We start from the raw sequence: 11390 nt of genomic DNA, 5'->3' as shown, positions 1-11390 counted from the left end.
TGTTGTTCATGGCAGTCTCCAGGTGGAGCAAAGAGAAGAACAAAAACAAGTCAGCAAACTCTTACACAAAGAAAAGCTCAAGCATGAATGGCCCATGCTAAAAGGTATGATTTCAGGCTCATACAAACATTTACCTACTCAGAGTCTGTGCCAGAAGGTTATACAACTGCATAAAAAATTGATGCCTGCATTTGTAAAGCTGCGTACAATAGTTCTATGTATATCTATTACAAGTGTTGAAAGTGTTGAGTGAAAGGAGTTTCAGTGCCCAAAATAGAATAAAAAACAAATACATATGTTCATTGAAAGCAGAAACTCTAAACAGCTTTTTGAATATTCAAGTGAGTAATATTCAGTTATCAAATTATGATCCAGTTAGAGCAGTCAGGCTATGGGTTAGAAAAAAGAAACTAAGAAAGGGATGGCTTTGACAACAATATATGTTTAGGGATAAGAAGCCAAAGGAGTGCTTCAGCTCCCATAGGATTTGTTGAACAAGTACAATGAACAATAAGTACATTTTGGTTAATATGTGATGATTGATAAATGTGTATGGCACAACAAGGATATTTTATAGCATATACATGAACCAGTTTCTGTATACTTAATCAGTTAAAGTGAAATGTAATGGATATATCTGGTCCAATTATAAAAGTGTGGCATCCACACAGCTCTTACTTTCTTGATTTTGTTTCTTCCCAGTTTCTTGAATCTGCCCATCATCCCAACTTAGGTATAACAGCTTTCAAACATATATGTGAATATATATAGTTGTTATAATTGTTCACTTGTTTGTTTGTTTTCTTTGCTGACCATGTTAATTTCATTATCTGAATAATGTTTCTAGAAGGTGCATTTTGCAGATACTTGAGGACATCAGTGTACCAGAATACTACAGGAATAGGCTCTTTAGATAACTAGTGTGAACTTAGCTTTTATTTGGTACCAGCTTGTAGTTAAATATTTGGTTTGTTTTGTTCTAGCTCTGCATGTATCTGAAAATTAACTATAACTTCTGTGTTTCAGAGATTAAACTTTCAAAAGGAACTGCAAAAGTTAATTTCACAATTATTAGTAAGCTTGATAGCCAAACAGATAATAATACTGTATGGTGCTTGCATGTGTGCATTAGAAATATCCAGAGTGTTTTATTTCTGTACTTTTCCATTATATATATTGATGTTAGCAGGAAATTATTATTTCTTATCCATTCCTAAAATATATAAAGGACTACTTAACCAGCTTTAACTAAATTAATCTATTGTATATTATCCTACATAGCTATAAAAATTTAAGTTTATCAGTAGTTTAAAACAAACAATAACTCATGTTGTTTAACATTTCTAGTTAAACAAATTTTACAAAAAAAACCAACATGAACTTACATTATTTTCAAATTCTCCTCTCATATAAACATGAAAAATATCAATTATTCACTAAAATATAAAACGTTAGAAAATTTTTTGTATACAATGATATTAACTACTTTATTTTGACAGCCTACAGATTTTAATATTAATAACAAAAAAAACCGCCACCAACTGGTCTTCCATAGCATCTTCATATTCTTCTTCATCTATTGAAAGTTCCTCTTCACTGAAGTCATAATACCTAAGATCAGTATTTAAAACATTACTTATCATTATGCATAAGATGAAATAAATAATGTAACAATATATTAATACAGATATTTACTTGAAAGTAGTTAATGATATGAATAGCCAGTGTCTTTTGATGTTGAATTCATTGTAAAGATTTTATTAGTGGAGAAAAGTTGTTTTCAGTTGCATTCAACTTAAGAATGATATTGAATTGTTCGAAAAGATTCAGAGGAGGGCTACTAGAATGATACCTTGGATGGAAAAGTTGTCATACAAGAACAGTTTAAAATCTCTGAAATTGTTTTCTCTTGAGAAAAGAAAAGTTAGAGGGAGTCTAACTGAGATGTATAAGATTATTAAGGGAAGAGACAATGCGAATGGGATACAAATATAAATTTTGGAAGAGTAGAAGTTATCTTCATTTAAGACAATTTTTGTTTTCTGACAGGTTAGAAGGCCTTTGGAATGTGATGTGGTGAAAGCAGCAACTTCAAGGAAGTTTAAGGGAAGGTTTGATATGTATTTGAATGATAAGAGTTAGCTTTGATTATATACACACACACAGTTCAGTTTAGTAGAAGGGACAATCTAGATGAACCAATAGGTCCCCGTTGTTCTTAGATCTTATATCTTAATTTATATGTTCTTCTAATTTTGAAGCAAAGTTGTGAGAAACAAAAGGATGGTACTGTCATGAGCTCCTGTGTCCATGTTTAAAATGAGTGAGTTAATATTATTTTGCAATATGTACTAAAAATAAAAAATCTAAAAAAAAATCGATTTGGTGTTAAAAATATAAAAAAAGTAACATTTTAACCATGAGTAAAAACCTTTACTTTAGAGAAAAAAAAAGACTAATGCTGTCTTACACACTTTCTCGTCGTGTTTCATCATCTGCTTGCTTGTCTTTTTGAAATTTTGTATGTGAAGAAGTGGGATTATATAGGCCACTTTTTGTTACAAGTTCCTCAACTTCAGTTTGACACTCATCTGCCAGTGAAGACTTTACTAAACACTGCTCTACTTCTTGAACTAGCTCTGTTCTGATACTCTGGAAGTTGTTTACTATAATAAAAAATTGAAAACAGCCTTATATTCAATAGTACTTGCATGTAATAATGTGGTACTATGCATTTTATACCTTCTTATTAAAAAATAATTCTAAAAATACTTTATTCATTCTAGGTCTGTGAAATCTTCACATAACACGTGGTAATCATTAAGTTGATTTTGTTCTAGCTACCTTTGTTTTCTGTCATCCCTTGGAGATAACATTTGGTATAGCTGTGAAGCTGTAAGTCACGTACAAGATTGGTGAATGGAGAACTATGAGTAAGGTGACACATGTCATACAGTTGTATCAAAGGCAATCAGAAACAAAAGTTGTGATGTGTGGACATATCATGTATTTTCTATCATCTTTAATATGGGAAGTTTTATAATTATTTGCACGGTCTGTTTCTATACAATTTTGGCAAAAATATTTGGTCCAGAAAATCAGTGAAATTATTTTGTACTAGTTGTCTTTGTGATTTTGTAATTCTTGATAGTAAGTGGTATCTACTCTGCTCATGGGGATGTTGCACCAACTTCACACATTAATGAAGGAAAGGGTCAATGACTGCAATGTCTTTTGCTGGTTGAGTGGATGATGTCTGTATGTTACAGCCAACATATGCTCTGAGAGAATTACCTGTCACTAGAGCTGGGTGATTACTAGTATTTGCTAATCAATTAATGATGATCCCATTAATTGATTACTTTCATCAATTAATTGATTAATAAAGTTACTCAAACTATAGTATGTACAAAAAAAATGTAAATGGGTGCTGCTGTTGTTCAAAATTAGCCCATTATGTAGCTTTGCACTTAACAACATACAAATAGCAATATTTCAATTATTGGATAGTTCGAATAACCAAAAATAGTAATAATCAGAAACACTAATTTCGGTTAGTGTTGATTGTTTTTATGACAATATATTTAATCGTAATTTCAGTTAATCAACTGTTGGTATAGTTAAAAACATTAATAATTTGAAAAACTAATTTTGATTAATTAATTCAACCTCAATTTCCACTAATCCATTAATTTATATGATACTACTGCATATCTGCTTGTTTGTTAATTTCCGGTCTAAATTCTTTCTGAGGAACTTCAGCAATACAAGTCCTTTCTTAATTAAAACTAGTTTATTCTTCCTCGATACAACTTTTTGTAATACACAGAATTTCCACAGTCACTTTAAACTTAACAACTTTTATAACACACGCTATAAGTCACAGTGATTCACACACTTTACTTATGGTGCCTACTGTTTGCTTGACTCAATTATCTATCTCTTCGATCTATCTGCATATCTAACTATCGCTGGCTTTATTTGCCGGGCTTATATACTAAAAAAGAGGGCGTCTGGCAAACACTCGGACATTCGCGGGGTTCCTCGATAATTCATGATCCTTCCAGAAACTCCAGCACGCATGCTCCCAGCATCACGCGACTTCTACTGTCATAACAATACTATTGACAAAATTGCTGCTCAAAGATAACAATTATGTTGATTAATCAATTAAATCACCCAGCTCTAACACTCATATGGTGTCACTACTGCAAAGAAAAGATACAAGGTGTCCTGTGTTGGTATGGAGCATTGATACTTTCAAACTTCTGCTTGTTTGAAAACTGAACAGTTTTCCAAATTTCGAGGAAAGAAAGCTGATGGCCTATTCATCAATTTAGCATAAGCAATTATATAAGTTTCTCTGCAAATATGCATCTTAATTTTTTGCTTTGTCTTAATAAAGATTATCTCGATTAATCTTATATTTATCCACTCTCCTTATTTCTCACACAGCTTAATAAAACTTGGTTGGCTTTCAAAATCAGATTACTTTAAAAATCTCCTGCTTGATCCTCCTGTTATTAAGCAGACATATCTAATACTTGCAAGGAAATCAGTTCATCTAAGAATACCAAAAAGTCACATGGTTGTTGTCAGAGTAAGAACAATTCAACAAGAAAAGATTTACAAAATTTCAGAGATAAATCTACCTTATTTGAACTTTATTTTGATTTTGAGATGTTCTAAAACTAAACTTTTTTTTGACAATTATATATTAAAACTTTAATACATATAATGCTGTATATTTTATACACTGAGTATAAGTGTTATTCCAAGAATAAACCTAGCACTAGTTTCACAATCTTTGCAATACTGTGAATTCTGGATATTTGTAAGTAATATTTGGAAAGACAAGTGTAGTGACCAGTCACAAGTGAAAGGATAAAGAAAAGACTCACGTGAAACTGAATAAAACAAACAAAGGTAAAAAAAAGAATGGCTATTGTATTATGATAAAATTAATCAGTAGTGGAAAATGGAGACAACAGTGGAAAAAAAGAAAAGAAGACATAACTGATACATTTTAATTATAGTTAACAGATGTCAAACATTTAGTTGGAAAGCCATCTAAGAAATATCTACAAATGTTCTATTTATTTGTGAGCCATAAATTCATAAACAAGTCTGTATCTGAACACTGGAAAATGTTTCCTTACACAATTCTCATACTTCAACTCATAACTAGTAACTCCTAAGGCAGCTATCATCGACTTAAGGATTTTATATATTATATCAAGGACAAATGTTAAAATATACCAGTACTGTGTAAATAGATTGTCTTTTGAATTGAAAAACGATATTATAAGTACAAAAATACTATGCAATAACAGAACAGGCGTATCAGTATATGAATTCAAAGTTTGCTAACTGATCATACAAAATCTGAAATTGAATATTTTTTCACAAAACAATGTCAAGAATCTCTTAAATTGTAAGAGGTTGGAATCAATGATATCTCTTCTGTATAATTACTGAAGGAAAAGATAAATTTACCAAAATTCAAAATGGCATAGGGCTATGAATATATCTAATTATTAAGAAACAATAATCGACATGCATTCAGGGATTGTGTGTGTGGGGGGATTTAATTTGTACAAATGTAACTATGCGTCCATCCTCAGTACAGAAAAACATGTGACTTATGGATTTTTGAAGAATTTTGTTTCTCTCAAAATGAGAAGTGTCTTCTTTATCTGATGTGAAAGGTAGAATGAAAGGATATGCCGTGATGTGCAATTAACAGTTCTTTAGAAGTGAAAATAGTTGATTGAAATATCCAAATTTAATGATCACATCTAAAATATTTTAAGCTTGCCAAATAAACAATACATACATAAATAATAACTTCATAAATTCATACCTAGAATTCCAACAAATATGTTTCTGAAGATGAAAGATCCTATTAATATCCAACTGATGATGTAGATAATTGAAAACCAAGTACCAATTAGAGAGTAAATGTCACTAAAAACTTTTAACCAGTGATCCAAGGTGAAAAGCTGGAACAAGGTGGCAGCAGCTTGTGATAAATTTCTGTGAATAGTGAAACACAGATATAAATATGTTATTTTTTACTAAAACTTCTAAAAAAATTGTTTTATGGTGGATACTACATTATAAACCATTACTAATATTAACTACTGCAATTCAAATTTTGTTTCTTGATAAGATTATAACAACTACTTTTCAAGTTAAAAAATGACACTCAAGGATAACCTAGAAATTAACATTAGGGTTGGTTCTAAGCTTTTATCTTTACAATCTCAAATTGAAGGTGAACAGTGCTGATGAATCACTAATAGAATTACTAATTATATCAAGTTGTCCTTGGACATTTAACATTTGAGATTTAAGAGGTTTCTTTTACTTTTAACCCAGATAACATACTAGTTATATTTATGCCTAACTACTCTTTAAAAATAATTCTACATGAGTCTTAAGTTATTTGAGGTTTGTTACTACATGTAATTTATTGATAATGGTTAAGTTAAAAAAAACAGTTCTGAAATTTAAGTAAAGCATATTACTGTACAATATATATGGAATATATCATATATGTAAATAATGATGTACATAGGCAAATACACTGTTGCCCATGTAATAAAATATCTAAAGTCAACCGGCACGGTACCTTTAACCAAAATGTAAATTCATATGCTTTTAAGATGAAAATGGAAGTTTTACATACTTATCTTTTCCAGGCATTCAAGAAAACATTGGACTAGATGTAATTATAATTATTTCTGTAAATTAGATGTAATTATAATTATTTCTTTATACTTGCTATTACATTCATATAAGAATTGTTAGAAATGCATGTATAAACAATGTGATGTCAGTTCATAGCTTTCTAAAATGGATAATATTTCAGTTTGTTTGTTTTAATTTTGTGCAAAGCTACACAAGGGCTATCTGTGCTAACCATCCCTTATTTAGCAGTGAAAGACTAGAAGGAAGGCAGCTACTCACTACCACCAACACTGCCAAATCTTGGGTTATTCTTTTACCAAGGATTAGTGGGATTGATCATCACATATAATGCCCCCATTGCTTAAAGGGTGACCATGTTTGGTGGGATGGTCATTCGAACTCGTGACTCTCAGATTGCGAGTTGAACATCCTAACCATTTGACCATGCCAGGCCTGGTAATGTTTCAGAAAACTAATTCTAGGGATCCAATACAAAACCTTAAATATATGCAAAATTGAATTTTCTAAATCAAATGCTCAAAAAAATCAGTCTCAGCTTTCTTTAAAATACATGAGACTGCAGAAATATATATAATGACTTACATTCTGACTACAAGAAAAAAGATAATTCTGTTCAGATTTTCTATAACTACACACATTTTAGGCAGTAAAAGAGAAAATTTAGTCAGTAATTCTAATTGACTGTGTTAAGTAAAAGCTAGAACTTTTACGTTTCATAGGAAAATGAAGAGTAGCTATTAATTAGAAAATCTTAATTGTTGTAAGACTCGTTTAATGGGAAGGCACATAGTAACAGCATCTGCCAGCGACTAAGTTTCTGGTTCTTTTATTTAATCATATTTTTTTATGAAATTATGATAAAATACTGATGATATATGACTAATATCTCATGTCTTTTAAAATAACATTTTCCAGAAAATTAGTAGTTTTTCCAATGAACATAGCTATAACATCAATAATAATTTAGCAACTTCATTCATAATAAGTTTATGATGGTTTAACAGTAGTCTCAAAAATTATTTACTAGTTTAAATTTGGAACAACTGGCAGAGGTGATGATCTTAATTTTACACCAATGTATTTATATAAACATTAAGTTATTTTTTTACATCTTTTTTCTTTACTAAGGAATATAAAAATCTTATGAATTTTCAATGTATCCTAGTTTTAAAATATTACTTTTGATATCTGAAGTAACTTACTTGAAATTTTCTTCACTATCCACTTTTTCAACATTAATATTGGAATATTTCCCAAACATCACAACTCCAACTATGGCATAGATGTACATTACTGTGAGAAGCATCATCGCAATGAATGTCATTTCCTGTTTGAAAATCATTATGCTTCTATTACAAACAGGATTTTTAGCTTCCTTAGATTACTCAGAAAATAACACTTAATTTATCAGTATATTTGCGGAGAGTATATATAAATGTATTTTTTTTAATAATTTACAAAATAAATACAGTGCCCAACACTTAGTTTAATGTAACTTAACAAAATCTCAGTCAGAAAACATCACATGTCACACATCTGAAAAGACCTCAGTAAAATACACAAATTTACTTAATTTTAAGGGTATTCATAGGGTTAAGTGTAATCGAATGAGATATGACATTGCTTTACATACAGGTGTGCTATTCCAAAGATTATTATCTTAATACAAAGTTACCTGAACTTTGCATTCACTTGAGATTTGTGGATAAGCGATATGTCCAAGAGAAAGATATGTGTATCAGCAATACAGCAGTTTCAGAAATGTTATAAGGTGAATAATTGTTAAAATGGACAAGAAAAGAAAAATAAGTGCACAAATAAACAGAATCTTTATTCACAAATATGAGTATGCTGTTGTCACTACTCATACTGGCCAGCTCCAACATATCCTACTGAACTCTCCCTTTTAAGTCTCTACAACATTCCTTGAAATAATTATGACTTTACTACTACAGAATGGTATGACATGGGAAGGGCCAAGCATGTTAGGACACCACTAACTACATGCAGAATACCTGCACAAAAACTTAGAATAATTTACCCAAATAAATCTAAACTATTTGGTGGAATAGTCTGTTGTGAGTTACTACTATCTGGTGATAGAATTTGATACATTTCATCACAGACTGATAAACAGCAGGAGCATAGAGAATACCATTCTGATGTGAAATTAAAGTAAACTTTTAAAACTGGTTTCATTGGTTATCTACAAAAGTTGGAATTCTCTACTTTGATAGTTTTTATTTTGCAGTAAATATATATTATAGTAGTATGATAAAAATACACAAATATATATATATGTATGAATATAGACACCAAGTGAGATAGAAGCTGTCATGTATACATTATTCAATCACTTTTTCATCATTCTTCAAAAAAATTCATTATACTAGTATAAATCTTATATAAAACTATTTCTCACAACTGAAACCATAAAAAAGTCCAGTTTCTATTATTCACTTTGCTGACATTTTAATGCTACTGAAATACGAATATAAACAAATAATTACTGAATTTTGCCATTTATTTTCAATAACTTTAATAATTAAAAAAAAAATTAATTAAGCCTACTTTAAAGGCCTTTGTGATGGCTAAAGCAATAAGTCGAACCTGCTCCACGTGCATCACGATTTTCAAGGCACGGACGACTCGAAATACTTGCATAACTTCAACCAATTTCTGAACAGAAGAGTATTTCTTATTTTGTAAGACCAGAAGTATTATTTCTGGAATAAATGTCTATAAAAAGAAGAAAAAGAAATGATACAAACATTTTATTGCTAAATGGATAAATTCTATCCAGTACTCAGCTAATTTAAACAATCTTCCATTTATATAGAGAAATGTCTCCATTTGCTTTACTACACTACACAAACTTTACAAATCAATATTCTACAATCAAGCTTACAAATAGCAACAAGCAGTGCTCCAGATAGCTGGTATATCCACAAAAATACACAATTTTTTTAAAGGTAGGAGTCATTTTTTATTTTACACATATCAGTTAAAGATGTACTATAACCTATATGCTACAATATGAATTGGTGTGTCTACTGGTTGCACATTGTGAAAATGACTATTTTTCTACATAAAGCAAACCACAACTAGGAGTGTAATGGTACATGAAACTCTTGATAGATTGGGTTTATGAATGTCCCAATAGCAATGCATCAATGGTAAATTTTAGAATTGATAACAGTCACTGACAGTACCCTCAACTATCAATACTTTTGATAGTTTGCAAACTTTACTATATTACCCATTCTGTTTGTTATACTTAAGCCGTTTCTTGGTAATTTCCCTTTGTTTTAAACCAGTTTTAAGGTTTATACTCATCTGTAAGCCTAAAAGCATGAGTTTCACATCTCCTATTAGCAGTGTTGCTCATGCAATGGACCAAGCCCATACTGGAGAAATAATTATTACTATAATTCCAAATTTACTATGCGTATCTTCAAGTAAGTTGGCAATCTTTTACTAAATGTGAAAAGTATGTTGTTACAAAAAGTCAGATTTTTTAAATAAAGTATTTACATGAAATGTGAATTTCACAATAGGGATAACTTACATTTATTTTAATTTTAAAGTTTCCATACTTCATAGTAGACATGAAAAAAAATGTCAAACTTATGTACAGATGGAGCTGCTGCTATGGTAGGTCACAGAGCTGGTGTAGGTGTAAGATAAAGTTAATTTATTATCATGCATTATTTTTACTTTTGAAATAATGTAAATATAAAACAGAATGCCAAAGAATCTAAAACTCTTGACTTCTTCATTACTAATCATGCACACTAATTATAAACAATGATTAGTTTCTCCAATCAGTGATCTGTTTTGCATGTGTGTATCTTAGACATATGTATTGATAAATGTTCTTATACAACTAAAAAACAAAAAACACAGCCATATATGATACAACTGTGAAATTGACAACATTCTATTACAATTCATAAAATTATGTAAATATTATACTGATTAACAATTCTAAAAAGTCTTCCAGCGTGACAAAACAGGTGATATTTTTGGTTCAATTCACTGTAGGTGAAAATGTTCTTATTGAGTTTTTTATTAGTACATACTTTATTCTGTAAAAAATTTGAGGTGATTTAATTTATTTAATCTACACTTACAGTAAAAGTCACTAAAAAGTCAAAGATGTTCCAACCATTCTTCCAGAATGTTCTGAATCCTTCTAACCATTTCAGAATAATTTCAATAAAAAATAATGAAAGACAAATGCAGTCAAAGCCATTTAGTATTTCACAGAACCATTGCACTTTGGCATTAGTGTTTTCTTCCAATTCTGCACACATAGAAAATACAAAATATAAGATATCAATAATATTACAAAAGCTTATGAAAACAAATTAACAGTTTTTTAAAAATAAATAATAAAGTTTCACCTTGGTTTTAAAAAAAACTTTAAAAATTATTTATCAATTTTTTCTCTTTGTGAAAATGGTAAAATTATATTTTTTTTCCAGTTGAAAGAAATATTAGTAAAAACAGTTAAAAGATGTAAATCAGAAGCAAGTAGGTTTTAACATTTAATTATTTTGAAAATGTTTCCTTAAACTATTTTGCAACAATAGGTAAGACTTACAATATTAAGATCGTAATTCTAATTATAACAAAACTTAGAACATGATAATTTATAAAAACATATACCTAAC

General features: G+C 29.8%; 1 protein-coding gene across 2 annotated transcripts in view; it reads right to left on the bottom strand.

The window, feature by feature from the left end:
- The window catches only part of LOC111085335 (cation channel sperm-associated protein 2-like), a 23250-nt gene extending 12216 nt beyond the window's left edge, over positions 1-11034 (bottom strand). For both annotated transcript variants that reach the window (XM_022383449.1, XM_022383450.1), the window contains exons 1-6: positions 10848-11034; positions 9286-9453; positions 7917-8041; positions 5864-6036; positions 2471-2666; positions 1543-1611 (exon numbers count right to left, since the gene is read on the bottom strand). In XM_022383449.1, coding sequence (XP_022239157.1) covers positions 1543-1611; positions 2471-2666; positions 5864-6036; positions 7917-8041; positions 9286-9453; positions 10848-11030 — 914 coding nt within the window. In that variant the 5' untranslated portion in view covers positions 11031-11034. The remainder of the gene's footprint in view (positions 1-1542; positions 1612-2470; positions 2667-5863; positions 6037-7916; positions 8042-9285; positions 9454-10847) is intronic.
- Between the last annotated feature and the right edge of the window lie 356 nt (positions 11035-11390).

The sequence above is a fragment of the Limulus polyphemus genome, unplaced genomic scaffold (genome assembly GCF_000517525.1).
Source record: "Limulus polyphemus unplaced genomic scaffold, Limulus_polyphemus-2.1.2 Scaffold338, whole genome shotgun sequence".
Classification (NCBI taxonomy): domain Eukaryota; kingdom Metazoa; phylum Arthropoda; class Merostomata; order Xiphosura; family Limulidae; genus Limulus; species Limulus polyphemus.
Note: the sequence above shows the minus strand (reverse complement) of the source record. Positions and strands in the feature narration are given on the sequence as shown.